This window comes from Mytilus galloprovincialis, chromosome 1 (assembly GCF_965363235.1).
Source record: "Mytilus galloprovincialis chromosome 1, xbMytGall1.hap1.1, whole genome shotgun sequence".
Lineage (NCBI taxonomy): Eukaryota > Metazoa > Mollusca > Bivalvia > Mytilida > Mytilidae > Mytilus > Mytilus galloprovincialis.
In genome coordinates this window covers 45,881,346-45,898,390 of record NC_134838.1, presented here as the reverse complement: position 1 = coordinate 45,898,390, position 17,045 = coordinate 45,881,346, and the positions used below count along the sequence as shown (strand labels likewise).

The 17,045-nt window shown below is 32.3% G+C and overlaps 1 protein-coding gene across 1 annotated transcript in view; it reads left to right on the top strand.

Annotated features, from left to right (window-relative positions):
* Positions 1–14,841, top strand: part of LOC143075856 (uncharacterized) — a 44,038-nt gene extending 29,197 nt beyond the window's left edge. Inside the window, exons 7-12 of the mRNA XM_076251442.1 lie at positions 2,260–2,331; positions 5,151–5,235; positions 6,542–6,600; positions 8,302–8,642; positions 10,259–10,334; positions 13,474–14,841. Coding sequence (XP_076107557.1) covers positions 2,260–2,331; positions 5,151–5,235; positions 6,542–6,600; positions 8,302–8,642; positions 10,259–10,334; positions 13,474–14,291 — 1,451 coding nt within the window. The 3' untranslated portion in view covers positions 14,292–14,841. The remainder of the gene's footprint in view (positions 1–2,259; positions 2,332–5,150; positions 5,236–6,541; positions 6,601–8,301; positions 8,643–10,258; positions 10,335–13,473) is intronic.
* Positions 14,842–17,045: the final 2,204 nt, after the last annotated feature.

Genomic DNA, 17,045 nt, shown 5'->3' with positions numbered 1-17,045 from the left:
TATAGATAATTTAGCTGATCTGTAACAATAACATCTTCATGCCTTATTCTGTTCTGTACTGTAGTACGCCGCTAGATTAAAACACAAAAAGTAGAAAGGTAACACACGGCCAGCGAAAGCTCTTTTTTTTGAGAGCCCAGGTGGTCGTGTGGTCTAGCGAGACGGCTGCAGTGCAGGCGATTTGGTGTCACGATATCACAGTAGCATGGGTTCGAATCCCGGCGAGGGAAGAACCAAAAATTTGCGAAAGCAAATTTACAGATCTAACATTGTTGGGTTGATGTTTAGACGAGTTGTATATACATTATGTACGCAGCCATGTATCACCATCATTGATGGCGATCCGATGGATACATCTGTTGTAGAGTTTTCACTGACTCAGACGTACTTATAAATATAATTATTTTTTGTGACTGTATATTACATTCATATGTAGGATCCTTTACTATAGATAATTTAGCTGATCTGTAACAATAACATCTTCATGCCTTATATATCATGTACCGTAGTACGCCGCTAGATTAAAACTGACGAAGAAAGGTAACACACGGCCAGCGAAAGCTCTTTTTTTGAGAGCCCAGGTGGTCGTGTGGTCTATCCCGGCGAGGGAAGAACCAAACATTTGCGAAAGCAAATTTACAGATCTAACATTGTTGGGTTGATGTTTAGACGAGTTATATATATATATATTTATAAAGCCCAGGTGGTCGAGTGGTCTAGCGCGCCGGTTACATTTTTATGAAGCCAAGATGGTCGTGTGGTCTAGTGCGCCGGTTACAGTGCAGGCGATTTGGTGTCACGATATTTCAGTTGCATGGGTTCGAATCCCGGCGAGGGAAAACAATGTGCGAAAGCCACATGTTAAGACAGTCGGTAAGATAAACGCGTTACACAGTGTGCTAGTGACCTAATACAAATGATATGAGGTCTGTAAATATTGTATTAGGTCACTAGCACACTATTCAACAATTAATATACAGAAAGATAGTCATGCTATTATTGTACGTGAATTCCTCACTTCAACGTATGTCTGTCTTTCCGTTGATATAGATATTTATATTGGGATAAAATGACCATAGGGAAACCCCAAAACACTTACAATTGTAAATCAATTGCAATTTAGGATGAATCCTCATTTGTTTCTACACTTGCTGTATCAAGATAAACTTGCTATAGAAATAAAAAACTTATTTCAAGTTAACTAAATTGATTCCCGTAAAAACACTGAGGCATATACCAGCACTGTTAAATAGATATTGTTACAGTCTTAGTGTGCAATCTACTAGTATTTAACCGTTTTAAAGGTCTTTATCATTATCGATCTAAGTCCCAATCATACTCGACCCAAATCTGAACCATACTAGAATAAATCTAGACCATACTCTACCATTTTTAACTACCCTTTTACTTTGTTTCTCTTATCGTTTTCTATTCAGAGCTTTTTTTTACACCCCTAGTTCCCTTTGGGTAGGAATTTAACCAAGAGGGACTATATAAGAAAGTTCGATGCAAAACATTATTTGTTTATTGTTCAATTACTTGTATTTACGTATTCGAGATTGATAAATTATAGATGTGTTGGTCATTTCAGGTTCGGACTATGGTCGTGTATGGATCAGACTTGGTCGAGTTTTGGCCTGTACCAAGTCAAGAATATGGTTATTATTTTTTTGCTGTGTTAGTTCATAGCGTTTGATTTTGTCAGTTTTTGTAATTCAGAGTCGTCTTCTTTTTGAATGCGTTCGTCATTGTTGTTCTACTTTTATAAAGTCCTTTGATAGACTATTGTTAAGACATTGAAAACAAGTCGAAAAAACTCCAGGATATCAAGTGTAAAGACTGTTTCAACCTGGCCAAGATAAAGGTCGAGTACAAGTTCCGACTGTTTAGTGTGGCTCGGACTACAGTCGAGTATTATCGAGTAAAGTTCAGACCAATTTAGAATGGTCAAGTAGAAAGCATCAAATCAAGTATAAATAGTGCTCATTTCAGAGTTCAACCAGTTTTTTAGTTTGTACATCTAATGACTATAACAGGTTTTGTAGTTTGTACAACTAATGAAAATGTTATGTTTCAATTGCCAATTCTGATAACTCCTTAAAATAAGTAAGAAAAAAAAAGGAAAAATCTATTTAGAAAACCAAAAGAATTTTATTAACACTAAATATTTAGAAAATAAATCAAAATTCTAACAAAATTGGTTTCATTTTCTTTTATGCAAAGTTAATACGTCTAACATACCCAGGTCTTTTATCACAGGTGACAGTACAGAAAAATTGCATTTGAGAGAAAAAATAGTACTTCACTTTGAGATGCATTTCAACAGATCAGGTAAGATGATTGTTGTCACTTAACTTCGTATTTTTTTCAATATGACTTGAATTAATAGTTTTCTTTCATGTATATCTTTTCTTTACTCGTTAATATTAAAGGGGTGTACTAGCGATTTTCATCTGAGTACTTTGGTTAAATATTTTAAAATACGTGATATCTTAAACAAATTGTGTGGTCACATGAACAAGTATTGAAGTTAAGAGTTATGGTACTCCAATGTTCAACGATTTTTGAAAAGAATTAAAACATTTCACTGTATTATTTTCCAAAGCAGTAACTGTGGTGCTTATTCACACACGATGTTACTGTCAAAGACTGTAGTTAATAAAATTACGATTGACATATGTTTATGATCATCGACATAATTTCAAAATCATATAACGGCCAACTTTTCTATTGATGTGCTGCCTACATTGAGGTGTCTTCCAAATATGTTGACTGCTTTACACCAATTTTTGACGTTTTTATTCCCCACCTACGATAGTAAAGGGGCATTTTATTTTCTGGTCTATGCGTCTGTCCGTTTGTTCGTCGTTCGTTCGTTTGTCCGTCCGTTTGTCCGTCTGTTCCGCTTCAGGTTAAAGTTTTTGGTCAAGGTAGTTTTTGATGAAGCTGAAGTCCAATCAACTTGAAACTTAGTACACATGTTCCTAATGATATGATCTTTCTAATTTTAAAGCCAAATTAGACTTTTTAGAAGTTTTTTGGTCAAGGTAGTTTTTAGATTTTTTATCCAATTTCACGGTCCATTGAACATGGAAAATGATAATGCGAGTAGGGCATCCGTGTACCTTGGACAATTTCTTGTTACCTTTTACGTCTGTTTGTTTTGCTCACACATTGTTATCAATATAATGGAGTTGTGTGCGACCATCATACAAGTAAGAGGTTTATATAGCTATAAAACCAGGTTTAATTCAACACTTTCAACATAAGGAAATACATGGTCCAAGTTAAGAATATGAAAGCTGTTTTTCATTCGTTGAGTCTATTTGAGCTTTTGATTTTGATTTTTGATAAATAACTTTCCGTTCTGAGTTCGGTATTTTTTCGATTGTACTTTTTCCATATATTTCATATACATGTATAGTATATAAAAAAGGAAGAAATTAACATCCCGAACTTTGAGGTAAATTCAAAAAGGGTGAAGTCAATAAAACCTTATAATGACAATCAGACATATCACTTGTATTTTGATACCGCCTTCTTCTCAGTGCGGGGTATTTTCAGGCAGCCACATTGTCAATTTTGGCTTATTCAATAACAAAAAAGGTAACGTCCGGATTTCCAGGCGTGACAACGTCATTATTTCACTTTCAGTTGAACATTTTTTGAGCCATAAAAAAGATGAAATATTGAATGAGTCTATATACGTTGTATTACATTTTTTTTTAATTATTCCAACCAGTGATGAAAAGCTGCATCTTTCTTCACTTTCTTGTAACCAAAATTACACATGTCCTTTAAACCAATCGTATAACGGTGTGTTGGGATTGATTCTACGATATCCCTCTCCAAATTATCAATATCTCTTTTATCGGTAATCAAAACCAGACTACAGTGATACTGTGAAGTTATATTTACCTACTCTAAGGGTGGTGTAAATCAAATGTTTATTGTAAAAAAAATCAATGTTTATGTTAGAGTACTAACAACCAACTCCTTATCATCAAGTTATTGTTATTGAGTATTATCACTATCGTCCCGTAACAAATGGGAAATAGACTTAAATATACAGATTGAAGATTGGAATGCTATTTATTCCCTGCCCTTCATTATAACAAGAAATTCGTTTTTACAAAATTTTCAATTTAAGATTGTTCATGGAATTTTACCATGTAATTCCCTTTTATATAAATGTAAATTAAAAGAAACTGAACTTTATACATTTTGTTCAGAAGTTAGAGAAAATATTTTTCACATTTTTTGGGAATGTAATGTAACAAAAAACTTCTGGTTTTCCATTATAGATTGGATTAGAAATTATGACATCTTCTTGCCTTTTAGTGCAAAAGAGGTCATTTTAGTTGTGTCTGAGGATTTTGTCAACAGTAAAACAGTTAATAATATTTTGTTGTTACTTAAATACTATATATACAAATGTAGATGTAAGAGCGTATTGCCCACAAAATATGGTGGGATAGAATATTTAAAGTATTGGATCAAAATAGAAAAATACTCTGTATGTTTCTTAACCCCTACACAAAAAATAAAATTGGATCAGAAGTGGCAATTGTTAGAAGCAGCATTAAATTAACAAATCAATTATAATATTTATATCTTATTATACCATTATGATTTAATTGACCTTACAAGTGTTATTTAACTTTTTATACTTTTGTCTAATACTGTATTATGTAATTTCACATGTTTCATCTTCAAAAATAAAATAATTACAAAAAAAGTTATTGTTAAAAACATTTTGACTCTTTATTTATAGCAGAAGAGCATGTTGAATGCTAATTTGACCTTTGTTCGCTGAAGATAGAAATATGCTATCTTAGGAAGAAGCAAATCATAATTTGGTCCCGACATAAAAAAAATATGAAACAATTCAATTGAGAAAATGACGTTATTTATAACAAAATAATTTGCGCAAAAAACAAAACATGACAAATATGAGCCAACTACAACAACTGAACTACAGACTATTGACTTAGGGAGACACATAAAAGAATTCTACGGGGTCAAACATGTTTGTAAGCGGAATTAAAACAAAATTATTTTTTTAAAAATCCAATTACCTACAGAATGAAATTGTGCGCAGTTTTTTTCCAGATCAATTGTCTTCTAATAAATATGGTGTCGTGTTTCAGAAAATACAGTTATTGTCAACAGTTTATCGAAGAGAATGGATAATCTTTTGAAAAATGCAACAGAATATCAGTTGTCAGATGAAAAGTGAGATAAACTTAGACTCGGATACAATATGTTATCATAAATAAATATATATTATGAAACTGTTATCTATAATCAGTTTAAAATCTTATCATGCAGGCAATTTGTTTTTCTTGCGTTAATTATTTTAAGAATTTCCATAAGGTGTATATAATCTTTATACTGTAATGAGTAAAATTTGGAAGATAATCTCAAATGCGTCTGATGTATTTTATTAACGAATGAAATGAATATTCATTCTGTCTTTATAGTGATATATTACAATAAGCAAGATGTCGATGTATACGACGTGTTTCTGTTTTTATACACCCAACATTAAGTTTTTAATTGTGTTTCTTTAGTGGGTTCGATTCTGTATAATAATATGTCTAATTGTTCGTGATATGAATTCTGTATTTTCGGTACATTTCACATTTATCTTATTTATCAGTATAGTCGAGTTTTTTTCATTTTCCATGGAGAAGGTATTGTGTTGTCCAAAACTTATGACGTCGTCAAAGCATTAATTTAAGACAGCCTTTCAAAATCGTCATAATCAGGAAAGTTATTTAGAATAGTATTGTAAATTTAATTGGAAGTTTTTCGGATATTGTATGAATTTTAACATTATATATACGTCACAGAAATACGTCACTGTTTATGGTGTGATGTGATGTTGTCAAAGGGAGAAGTTCGTTGTTATTCTGCGGTTTACATGTTGAAATGTATTATATTCTACTATTATATTATTCATCTATGCGTTTATCTGTGTTGAGTGTTCTTAAGTTTGTTTGTACTACATTTCTGTCACATAGTGTTGTCTTTTCAACGGTATTTTTAACATTGCCATATAAGTTGGAGTTTTAGCTAGCCATAAAACCAGGTTCTAACCACCTTTTTTTTCTTAAAATATACGGTGTCAAGTCAGGAATATGGTAGTTGTTTTCAAAAAGTCCGTTCCTTGGTATGTTGGCGTTTGTATATGTTGCATTTCAGTGTTTTTGTTGTTCTGTTGTTTTCCTCTTTTAATTGATGTCTTCCTTGGATTTGCTTTCTCTAAATCCATTTATGACTTTTTGAACAGCGGTATACTACTGTTGCCTTTATTTATAAGTACAAAGAGATTATTTAGATTAATATGTGTCAAAGTTGGTGATTTTCTGCGTAGTTTTATTGATTTTTTATACAAGTCAGATTCCGCTAATATCATTTTAAGAAGAAAAACATGCCATTCCAAAGAAGGTTTAACTCTATCATATGACGACTATATTAATCCGCTATGATAACAATCATTTTATATTAAATTAACTAGATTATTTTTATAATTCAGGGTACAACGTCTTATTCTAGAACTTGTAGCAGCTGAAAAGGGGGACATGCAAAATCAAGGTAATACAGAACTTCAACATACCAAATTTCCATTCCTGCACTATGATTTTTACTAGATCTGAGGTTTTTTTTGGAATATCTTTGTTAACTATTTGTCCCCATTCTTTTCGCTTAACACGATATTTGGTGGTGAAATCAGTTTCTCTAATGATTTTTATGGTGCATGCAAGCAAACTTATTCCATCTTCTCGTATGATCTTTCTAAACGACGTCATCAGGCATGGTCGCCTATTTTTTTCATGCCGTCAGAATAGAAAATGCAGAGAAAAGCAAGAAAATGATACGTCATAATCGAATTTTGACCAATGAATAGCTAAGAAAAAAAGAACCACACGTTGATTAAATAAGATAATCAACAGGTTGGGAAAACAATAAATCGGCTAAGAATTAGAGACAATGGGATAACAATGTTTGATGTAATAACACGAGCATTTTCATTCCTGCACTAAGATTTTTTCCTAGATCTGATTTTTTTTGGAATACATTTGTTAAATATTTGTCCACATTCGGTTCGCTTCTTCAAAAGTCAGTGATATAATGATGTGTTTCAGTTGCTTAAGTGAAAATACAATTAGATATTTTGAACATTATGAACATGTTATCCTCACTCATTAACAGAAAATTATGCATTTAAATAAAGCTCAAAGCATATCAGTCTTCTTAGCACTTAAACACGGTTAACTCAAAAGTAAAAAGTTATAATGAAGCCAGAAAAGTCAATGAAGAGTCAATAAATCTTCAAAATTGATCAATCAATGAGACTTATCTTTCTCTTACAAATTCACAAAAAATCCATATCAAAAAGCATGTTCGACACTGAAAAAATAAAAGTAGATGCTTGAAAAGTGAATTGCAGGATACTGTGTCCGTACTTGCTTTTAATGTATGTACAAATTGATATCCTGCTGTCATATCTTTTTTTCTTTTTATTTTTTGCACCATTGCCCTCTTTTAATTATTCAATGAAAATTATAAACCATGATATAAGTTGGTCATCTATCTACGATAGAAGAAAGAATTGTTCTTACAGTTTGTGTGTCGGCACGTCCGTTCATTCGTCAGTTCTGTATCAGTTTAATAATATTAACGGGACAAAGTTGACTGTATCAGATGAGCATTTTGATAATTACTATCTTTAAAATGATACTACAGACCAAAATATTTGAAATTACCATTTGTTTTTGTATTTTGCAAATTTTGAAGTGATGTTTACCCGAACTTAAATTTTTTGGCATTTGTTCATTATGATATATAAAAAAATAGACAATTTCACGTATATACCAAATTACGTTTTTAAGTCATATTTTACAGTTTACTAAAAATGAAAATGTATCAGATTTGGTTTTCAGCAAATTCTTATAAGTTGGAGCAGAATCAACAAGAAACTTTGTTAACATGTTTCTCATAATGAGAGCTCAGAACCGTGCATGCCATAACGATTTTTATGAAGATGTTGCGGTTCACTATACAAGAAATATGAAATATAGTACAGTAAGCAGGGCACAAATATTGGTTTTGCTAATCTTTCATTATTGAGCAATATTTCAACCCATCTCAATAACAAGGAAGCAGCATCAGATTGATTGATTGTTTGTTGCTTTACGCCGCATTTGCACAAAAGGCTATATCGCGGCTAAGCAGCATCAGGAGAAACATGACTATGATGAATTATTATTGGTATAATGCAACTCTATTTTTCAGGGAGTTGTCTTGCGTGTCATTTGATAGAAACTGCTACGATGAAATCGACCTTACTGCATGGTGTCTGTGATGTTTTGATCTCCGAAAATTACACGGACAAATTAAAAATAGTTCAGCGCCTTGAAGCAATTGAGGATTTCAGGAACCGATTGGTGTTTTCACCCCTGTCAGTTTCTGCTGAGGATTTATCAGTCTATCAAGAAAATTACCGTCTAACTTTAGTTGACGTAGAGTCAAACGATAGCAATTCTGTGACCAATTCTAAGAAAAGATGTGTTATGAAAGGAGACTCAATGACAACAATTTTAATAAAACTAATTATTGAAAACGGTATCCAACAGGTTTGTATGTCTTTTTAAATGAATAAATTGCATTTTGTTTAAATTGTTCTAGTGTATCCAGTAATTGTTATTATTTTTTTATGAAATATTCCTTTTACTTCCCTTTTAATGAAGCGCACTTAGTTTTTTATCTTTATTAGATTAAGCTGAGTGCCTTACTATGTGTTTAGCATTGAAATTCAAATATAGGATTTAAGCTTAAATCCTTATATTTGCATGGGCCTTAACACCTGAACGAAAACATCATAAAAAGATGATATTTCACAATCTGGTTGAGGAAACTTGACCATTATATACAGATATACATTTCGAGTAGAGAACTCTTTTTAAATAGCCATCGTTGCCATGAAAACACCAAAAATCTTGGAAAATGTTCCATTCATGGTGAAACACTGCTGAAAAATTACCTGGCATACATATAATTATATGCCATGAGTATTTAGAATTTTCTAGATTGAAGCCGTAGTCATTGAAATACAAATATGTTAAAAAAAATCTGAACATCTTCAAACTTAATGAAACTTTCCAAAATGTGACCTGGAATGCATTAAATTGCAGAAAGGGTTTAAGAATTTTGAAATTGCTGCTCCTATAATGAAAACTGTCATAAAATAATTCGGGGAACATTCGTAATAAGTTTAAATTACAATTCTAGTTCTAGAACGCAGGTTTGTTGACATAGTCTACGTAAACGTAAACGTTTTTCTTTTATTATTTTGGGGTGGCAAAACGTTTTTCCACTCTTCAAATAATTAGAACGTAGAATATGTCACAGGCCTTTCGTTCCAGAACTAGAAAATATGAAACTTCCAAAATAGCTGACATTATCATGGAAACCAGAGAAATTTATAACATAAAACCCTATGTAAATAAATAAGTATCATTTAGATCAAACTCAATAAAACTTATCTCAACACAATGTTAACCATCATGTGTAGTAACGGTTCATGAATTGTAAAGACGTGATTTGGTTTAGATAAAAAGGCTATGTACATCATAAATTCATGACCCCTTAAACAGCATATAATTAAGTAAAAACTCAAAAAAATGTTTCGAATTTAATGAAATGTTGTGGAAATGTTACGTGTCATATGAAGATGTACAAAAAAATGGCCATTGTTTCCATGGAAACAACAAATATCTTAAGGTGTAAACCAGTGATATGACGTCTGTAGCTTGTTTTTTTTTGACGTACATGTAAATGCGCGCAAAAATTGTTGTTTTGCTTGGCGGTTATTCCTTGATGGTTATTTTGCCCACGGGTATTTTCCCAACAATTATTTTGCCTACACGCAGATTTCCAAGCAATTATTTTGCCAACGCGTTATTTGCCATGAGAAAAAGGGGTTATTTTCCTTAAATAAAGGCAACAGTAGTATACCGCTGTTCAAAACTCATAAATCGATAGAAAAAAACAAATCCGGGTTACAAACTAAAACTGAGGGAAACGCATTAATTATAACAGGAGAACGACAACACAAAGGAATGGAATCTACAGTAATATCTCAATTATTTTACTAATGTTTACTATACCGAACATTAGGGTATGATATGTTTTCTTACATTTGCTTTGTATCTGAAAACTCATGTTTTACTTTCTTATAATTTCTATTTAGAACAAAGACGGATCTTTGCCTTGCCTATGCCTACAGGATACAACACACAGCACCCATTCGAAAGAGGATATAAATGGTAATATTTTATAAAGTTTAGAAATCAGAAACAAAAATTTTCGAAATATTTCAGAATAGGTAAGTAACAATTGTCAGAATCTCGTTGAAAGTTACAGACACTACGCGTTCGACGTTTCAAAAAAATAATCACATTAACATGAAAACACCTTTTGAGTTAGGTAAAAAAGGTCACCAGTTTTTTCATTAAATAAACAGCCATGGACAGTATTATTTAGACTAATTTAAACATCTGAACACTAGGAAAGATAGCGCTTGTTTTGTTAGCCTCGTCGATTTAAAATCCAAATGGTAATGAAATCAATCTCTTTCAGTATATTTTTCAAAGTACGTTAGGTGTTTGGGACGTTTGATTTTTTGTTAATTTTAGAACATTTCAGATTTTTTTTTCTTTTCTTTAGAAAGCGAGACATGTATTTGCTTATCCCATGGTGTCAAAGACGTTTGTATAAAATTTCAATTTTGAGACTTAAAACAGATTCGCTCGTGTATGTAACAACATATCAGGTTTTAGCGAGAGAAATTTATGTATTACTGAAAAATTATTACACCAGGGTTTTCGATATCACAAACTAGTCAAAACATTTACTAAATTTTATCATCGGTATAAGGAAATAATTCGTTAATATAACTCAACATGCAGACATCTTATACGTTCAGTTATTTCACATCCAATCTTTTATGGTAATATTCTTTACAAAGCACAAAAATGTCACTATTCACCTCAAAAGCTTACAAAACCTTTAAACAGACTTATTAAGAAGGGATATAGTTACGATACTGTTGTCAGGTCATTAAAGATTGCATATTTTGGCTTTAATATTGATTCACTTATAGGGTCTTTGCATCGGAACTAAACACATTTATTAAAAAAAAAACAGTTGTTGGCATGACATGGATTATGTTCTTCTCATATATTTTATGATAGTATGATACTAAACCCCTAACGAGAGGGATTGTGCCTGATATTCATATGATGAAGACATAATCTTTCAATCAGTTTAATTGAGGTCTTGAGCTGGCATGTCAATTAACTGCTAGTAGTCTGTTGTTATTTATGTATTATTGTCATTTTATTTATTTTCTTTTGTTACATCTTCTGACATCGGACTTGGACTTCTCTTGAACTGAATTTTAATGTGTGTATTGTTATGCATTTACTTTTCTACTTTGGCTAGAGGTATAGGGGGAGGGTTGAGATCTCATCAACATGTTTAACCCCGCCGCAATTTTGCGCCTGTCCCAAGTCAGGAGCCTCTGGCCTTTGTTAGTCTTGCATGATTTTTTATTTTAGTTTCTTGTTTATAATTCGGAGTTTAGTATGACGTCCATTATCACTGTACTAGTATACATATTTTTAAGAGGCCAGCTGAAGGACGCCTTTGGGTGCGGGAGTTTCTCGCTACATTGAAGACCCATTGGTGGCCTTCGGCTGTTATCTGCTCTATAGTCGGGATGTTGTCGCTTTGACCCATTCCCCATTTCCTTTCTCAATTTTATTATTTTGTATAAATGGCTTATGTGAACTTTGATAAGTCTGGTTTTCATTGTTACTTACTAACTACAATATTTTGATCTACAGCGTATATGATGATGGTAATTCGATGTCTGCTTATCATTTGAGCTGAAATCGGTATAAAACATTTTCATGTCTACAACTATTTTTTGTAGATGGAGATGAACAGTGTTGGGGTTTGTGAAGAATATGAAGTGCTTCATACAGTTTGCAAAACTATATACCACTACATAATGTAATTTTGTACCTGCTAGTTTTTTTGTTGTTGTTGCTTTATGTTTGGCGGGGAGTTTTGCTCTGATCGTCTCAAGTGATGTAATGTAACCTTCTTTTCATCTTGTGAATACATGTTATAATAAAATGGCATTAATCTTCAAGGTGAAAGTGAAGTTGTACTATTTTGGCTTTTGTGTTTAAAGCATTTCAGGTCTTAAAAGTCGAATTCGGCTTATAATATGATGAATGCTTTTTAGTGGTCGAGCTGTATATATGTCCTTGCGTCTACAATTCAATTTCTAAAGAAATTCTTATGAGTAATTATAAAAATCGTTACCAAATTTGATTTCATAATACAGCAGGATGTTTTAATCCCTATTGATTTAAGAACTAGTGCGATAGTGAGGGCTAAAATAACACGAATATAATGCCTACCCATGTTTAAACTACAATCAAGTATAGCTTGCATGAATTATTTCGATTCTGGTTAGTACTATTAAGGTAACTTCTATGTCCGATGTGTATAAGTGTACGGGGTTTGTGTAGGCTCTTTCATGAACCTCCCTTTTTTGTTTGTAAACAAGCAAACGACTGGCAATGTGATTTTTCAGAGGGAGGAGTTTTAAACAGTCAGCATGAACGGTTGTCGTACCTAGGTCAAATATGTCAATTTCGAATTGCAACACATTACAGTCATAATAAATGAATTAGTAACAACATGTGCATGATTTAAGAGTTTGGAAATGTTTTAAGTTAATGAAAATTATTAAATGCATGCCAATTTGATAAAATTCATTATTCTGCAAGTCATATTAGAATTAGGATTAAAAGGTCAGCGGACAAAGTGTCTGTTACTATACACTTCAGTTCGACATTTGAACGGCCACAATAGAAATGTAAAAGTCGCTAATTTTTTTCTTCTTGTAGATAAAATTAGCATTCATTTAACGTTCAATTTGCCCAAGTAATAGTTTATGCCAAACTAGAATACCGTTTACCCAATATGCGTGCAACATTTATTGAAAAAAAACGCCGTGGTGTGCGCGTTAATCTTTAACATTGTTCAAACAAATTCAGAAAATACTCTTTATACTGAATTTTCTAATGTTATATGTCGTAATGAAATCCTACCGTTACTAGTTTTAACTAAGAGGTCTACGAATAAAGATCATAATAACTATTCAAGCAGTAACATGTTTTTTATATATTTTCTTTAGTTTTTGTGAGAACTTCCGTTGTCAAATACTAATATTGGAAATACTATATGTTCGTACAATGTAGCGGGGTTATTGAAAAGGGCAATATTAGTACCTATCGCGCCAAAGGAGATGATGAACCCTAGAGGGCACGTCTATATGGAAGATTCATGCCCAATATAACATGTATATTCCTTTTTTTATTCTTAAAGGTGAGTTTAATGAAACAAGGATCGTATTGGTTGGTCAGAGCTATGGGAAGACGATGATTGCAAATCAGCTTTTGAACAGGTGTATCTTGAAATGGGATATACCTGACAGGGAAACTAAAAGAGAAACATATAACGATCGACACTTCAAAAAGAAAATTGTAGTGACAAGTATTCCCGAAATGCGATTTCCGTTCTTGCAAGAAAGAGAGGCTATAAAACAAATAGGTAAAGCAACGTTTATGACCGCCCCAGGACCACATGCTGTTATGCTAGTTGTTCATGACTCACACGTAAATGAGGTACAGCTTGATGAAATGGTACAGTCCATAATTCATGTCTTTGGAGAGTCGGTTTTACCGTATATTATAGTTGCAGTTATTGGGAACGTACAAACAGACAAAACAATGCTGAAAAAATTGAAAGGTTCTCGGTACATCCAGGATATCGTTAGGAAAGGACGTGTTGTCTTCATGAAAAATGACGAGCATGACTTTAGGTGTCGAAATAGTTTAGTAGACCGTATTCTCGAAATCATAGAACAAATACCGAAAACAATGGGTAAATCTCACTTTGTAAATGCACCATTTGGAAAAGCTGAAGAAATCTTGAGGAGGGAAACTCTTGACATAAGTAAAACCTACCAAGAGGATTACAGACTACATGAAATAGCTACAGCAACCTTCAAAGCCAGAATGACTCCTCATCAAATATCTAAGAAAAGAATTCTAAAATCCAATCCTCGAGAGGAAGTCTTTAAAAACCTTGACAAATTAATTGATCTAGACTTTCTCGGCTCTTTGTTTATGACAATGTTGTAATATCACTTTTATCAATGTCGGCGTTGTCTTTTCCTTGTGTGTTTTAATTATTTTATATCGTGTTTGACATTGCTTTTAACCTTAACAAAAGTGATGAAGTTAAATATAAGCTTTCATTTTTTATACTGACAGTGTTGATTATCTTATCGTAAAATAAAGATCTAAACCTGATCGCAAACATCATATCAAAGATTTTTTTCTTTTTTGATAGCTCAACACTATAATCATGATAATAGCCTTGCATCTTAAATATTCAAGAAATAATCATATACTTTCATAAGCAAAGAGTTTACTGTGTTAAGGGAAAGGAATTTTCAGATTTTTTTTTATGCAATTGGGATATAACTTTTGCCTGTTATTTATACATGTAAAGAAAGAAAATACAACTTTTTATGAAGACTTATATAATCGAGATCTACATAGAAAGAAAGATTCATTTTCTTGGGGAAATTGTTTGTTTAAAAATAGAAATAAAATTTATGAACAGACTTCAAGTGATTTTTTACATCTTTGTTTTTTAAAAGAAATAAATGATTATAGAACTGTTTGGAATGATATAACAATGAAATGTGTAACGTATTATAACATATATTTCCATATAGCTTTATTTGTATTAAGATTGATAATTTGAAATAAAAAAACACACTGTATTATATTCGACCTATAAGATTTTTTTTTATTTTTATTTTTGGTGTTTTAACGCCACTTTATAGCACCGCATTTAGGCTATTTCATGGCGGCGAGTTTTTATTGGTTGAGGAAGCCGGAGTGCCCGGAGAAAAATACTGAACTTCGATTGAAAAACTGACAATCCTAGTCAATTAAGATTGGAGTCGAGTGCACCTATACGAGCGGGTTTCGAACTCACAACCTCAGTATTGACTGGCTTGTGATTACAGTAGTAACTACTAAGACCACTCGGCCACCGAGGCCCCAAGACCTATAAGATATTGTATGAATAAAAATGTGCTCTCAAATGTTTTGAATGTTAAAAGTTTGATGGTGTACAAATGTTATTCGTATTAATGTCATGTCTTGATAAAATTAACTCACTATACATTGAAAAACTAGGTTTAATCCACCATTTTCTACATTTGAAAATGCCTGTACCAAATCAGGAATATGACAGTTGTTGTCAATTCGTTTTTTATGTGTTTTTGTCATTTGATTTTGCAATGTGGTTAGGGACTTTTCGATTTGATTTTCCTTTGAGTTCAGTATTTTTGTGATTTTACTTTTGAACTTTTATTTCATGTTCAGTATGTCACTGTAAATAAAAATTGCAATTTAGAAAAATATCATGACCTTAATGGAGCATATCATAATGGATACTTTCGACATAAACTGAATATAAAATTGTGAATGGAAATGGGGAATGCATCAGAGTGACAGCAACCCGACCAAAGAGCAGAAAACATGAGTCTTCAATACAATGAGAAAATCACGCAAGCGGAGGCGTGATTCAGCTAACCCCTTAACAAAAATTTGTACTAATTTAGTAATAATGGACGTCATACTTAACTCCGAAATATATAAATGAATTAGAATAAAAAATCATACAAAACTAACAAATGCAATAGGCTGATGATGGAAGTTTTTAACTACCTTGACTGGCTATACAGCCCTTAGACGGTCGGTTGCCAGAGGCTTCTTTAATCGACGTCCAAAACCGATGTCAATTTAAAATAAATAATTATAAATATGAAATCAAAATATTTAGAAGGCAAAATTATTAACATGGTTGAAAAGAATTGAAAATTTGTGCCAAATATGGCTAAGACCATAAATACCTAAGCCCAAATCGAATGATTTTGACTTCTTAACAATATATTTTCATAAGCTGACCGCATCAATATTATTTCCTGTCACCACTGATTACTGCAATTGTCTTCGTCTAAATGTCTCATCAGTAACGATCCTGTGATACTTATTATGACATACGAGTAATGCTTTCATAGGAGAGAGGGGAGCACAAACCTCAGTAAGTTTTATTACTGACCCTCTTGTAAAAACTGTCTTTTAAGCGTGTAGTTTTTTGTTGAAATTCAATAAAAATGCAGTAAATAAACTCATTTTATATACCAGGATTGGAATTTACGCCAGACGTGCGTTTCGTCTACAAAAGACTCAGTGTTGGTGTTCAATGTTTTTCAAATTTAAGTTATAAAAGCTTTCCGATTATGTCTTTTTTTCGACAGCCGTTTTCTATATAAGGTCAAAAATAGAATATTTCGTAATTAAGATTTGAAACTCAGAAGTAATATTCTTGTACTTTATCCTTATTCATTTTCAATCCATGCATGACCGAAGATATGCTTTAATCTCATATAACTAAACGCGTGTGATAAAGTTGCTTTTCTCTGATTTTCTACGTTTAATAGAAATTACTTTAAACTAAGATGAATAAATATCTCTAGCACTGGTGTTTACAGTATGCTACTGAGTGAAATTGGTTGTATGTTAAGGCTCTTCTTCTTGATATAATGTCATTTATCTTGTCACATACATGTATATTTTAAAAACAAGCTTACAAAATTCATCATAAATATGGAGTCAAACAATAAGAAATCCAAATTCGATAACATACAGTTGAAAAGCATTGAAAAGTTGTTCCAGATATCACCAAGGCCGTCTATGCCTTAGGTGGAAAAGCCATTTTTGTCACGAATAATTTTAGCTTTTTGACAGTATGTTTAAAGAAAGAGGCCGTTTGTCATGTTAGCACACACCACATTGGTTGGGACTATATGAGAC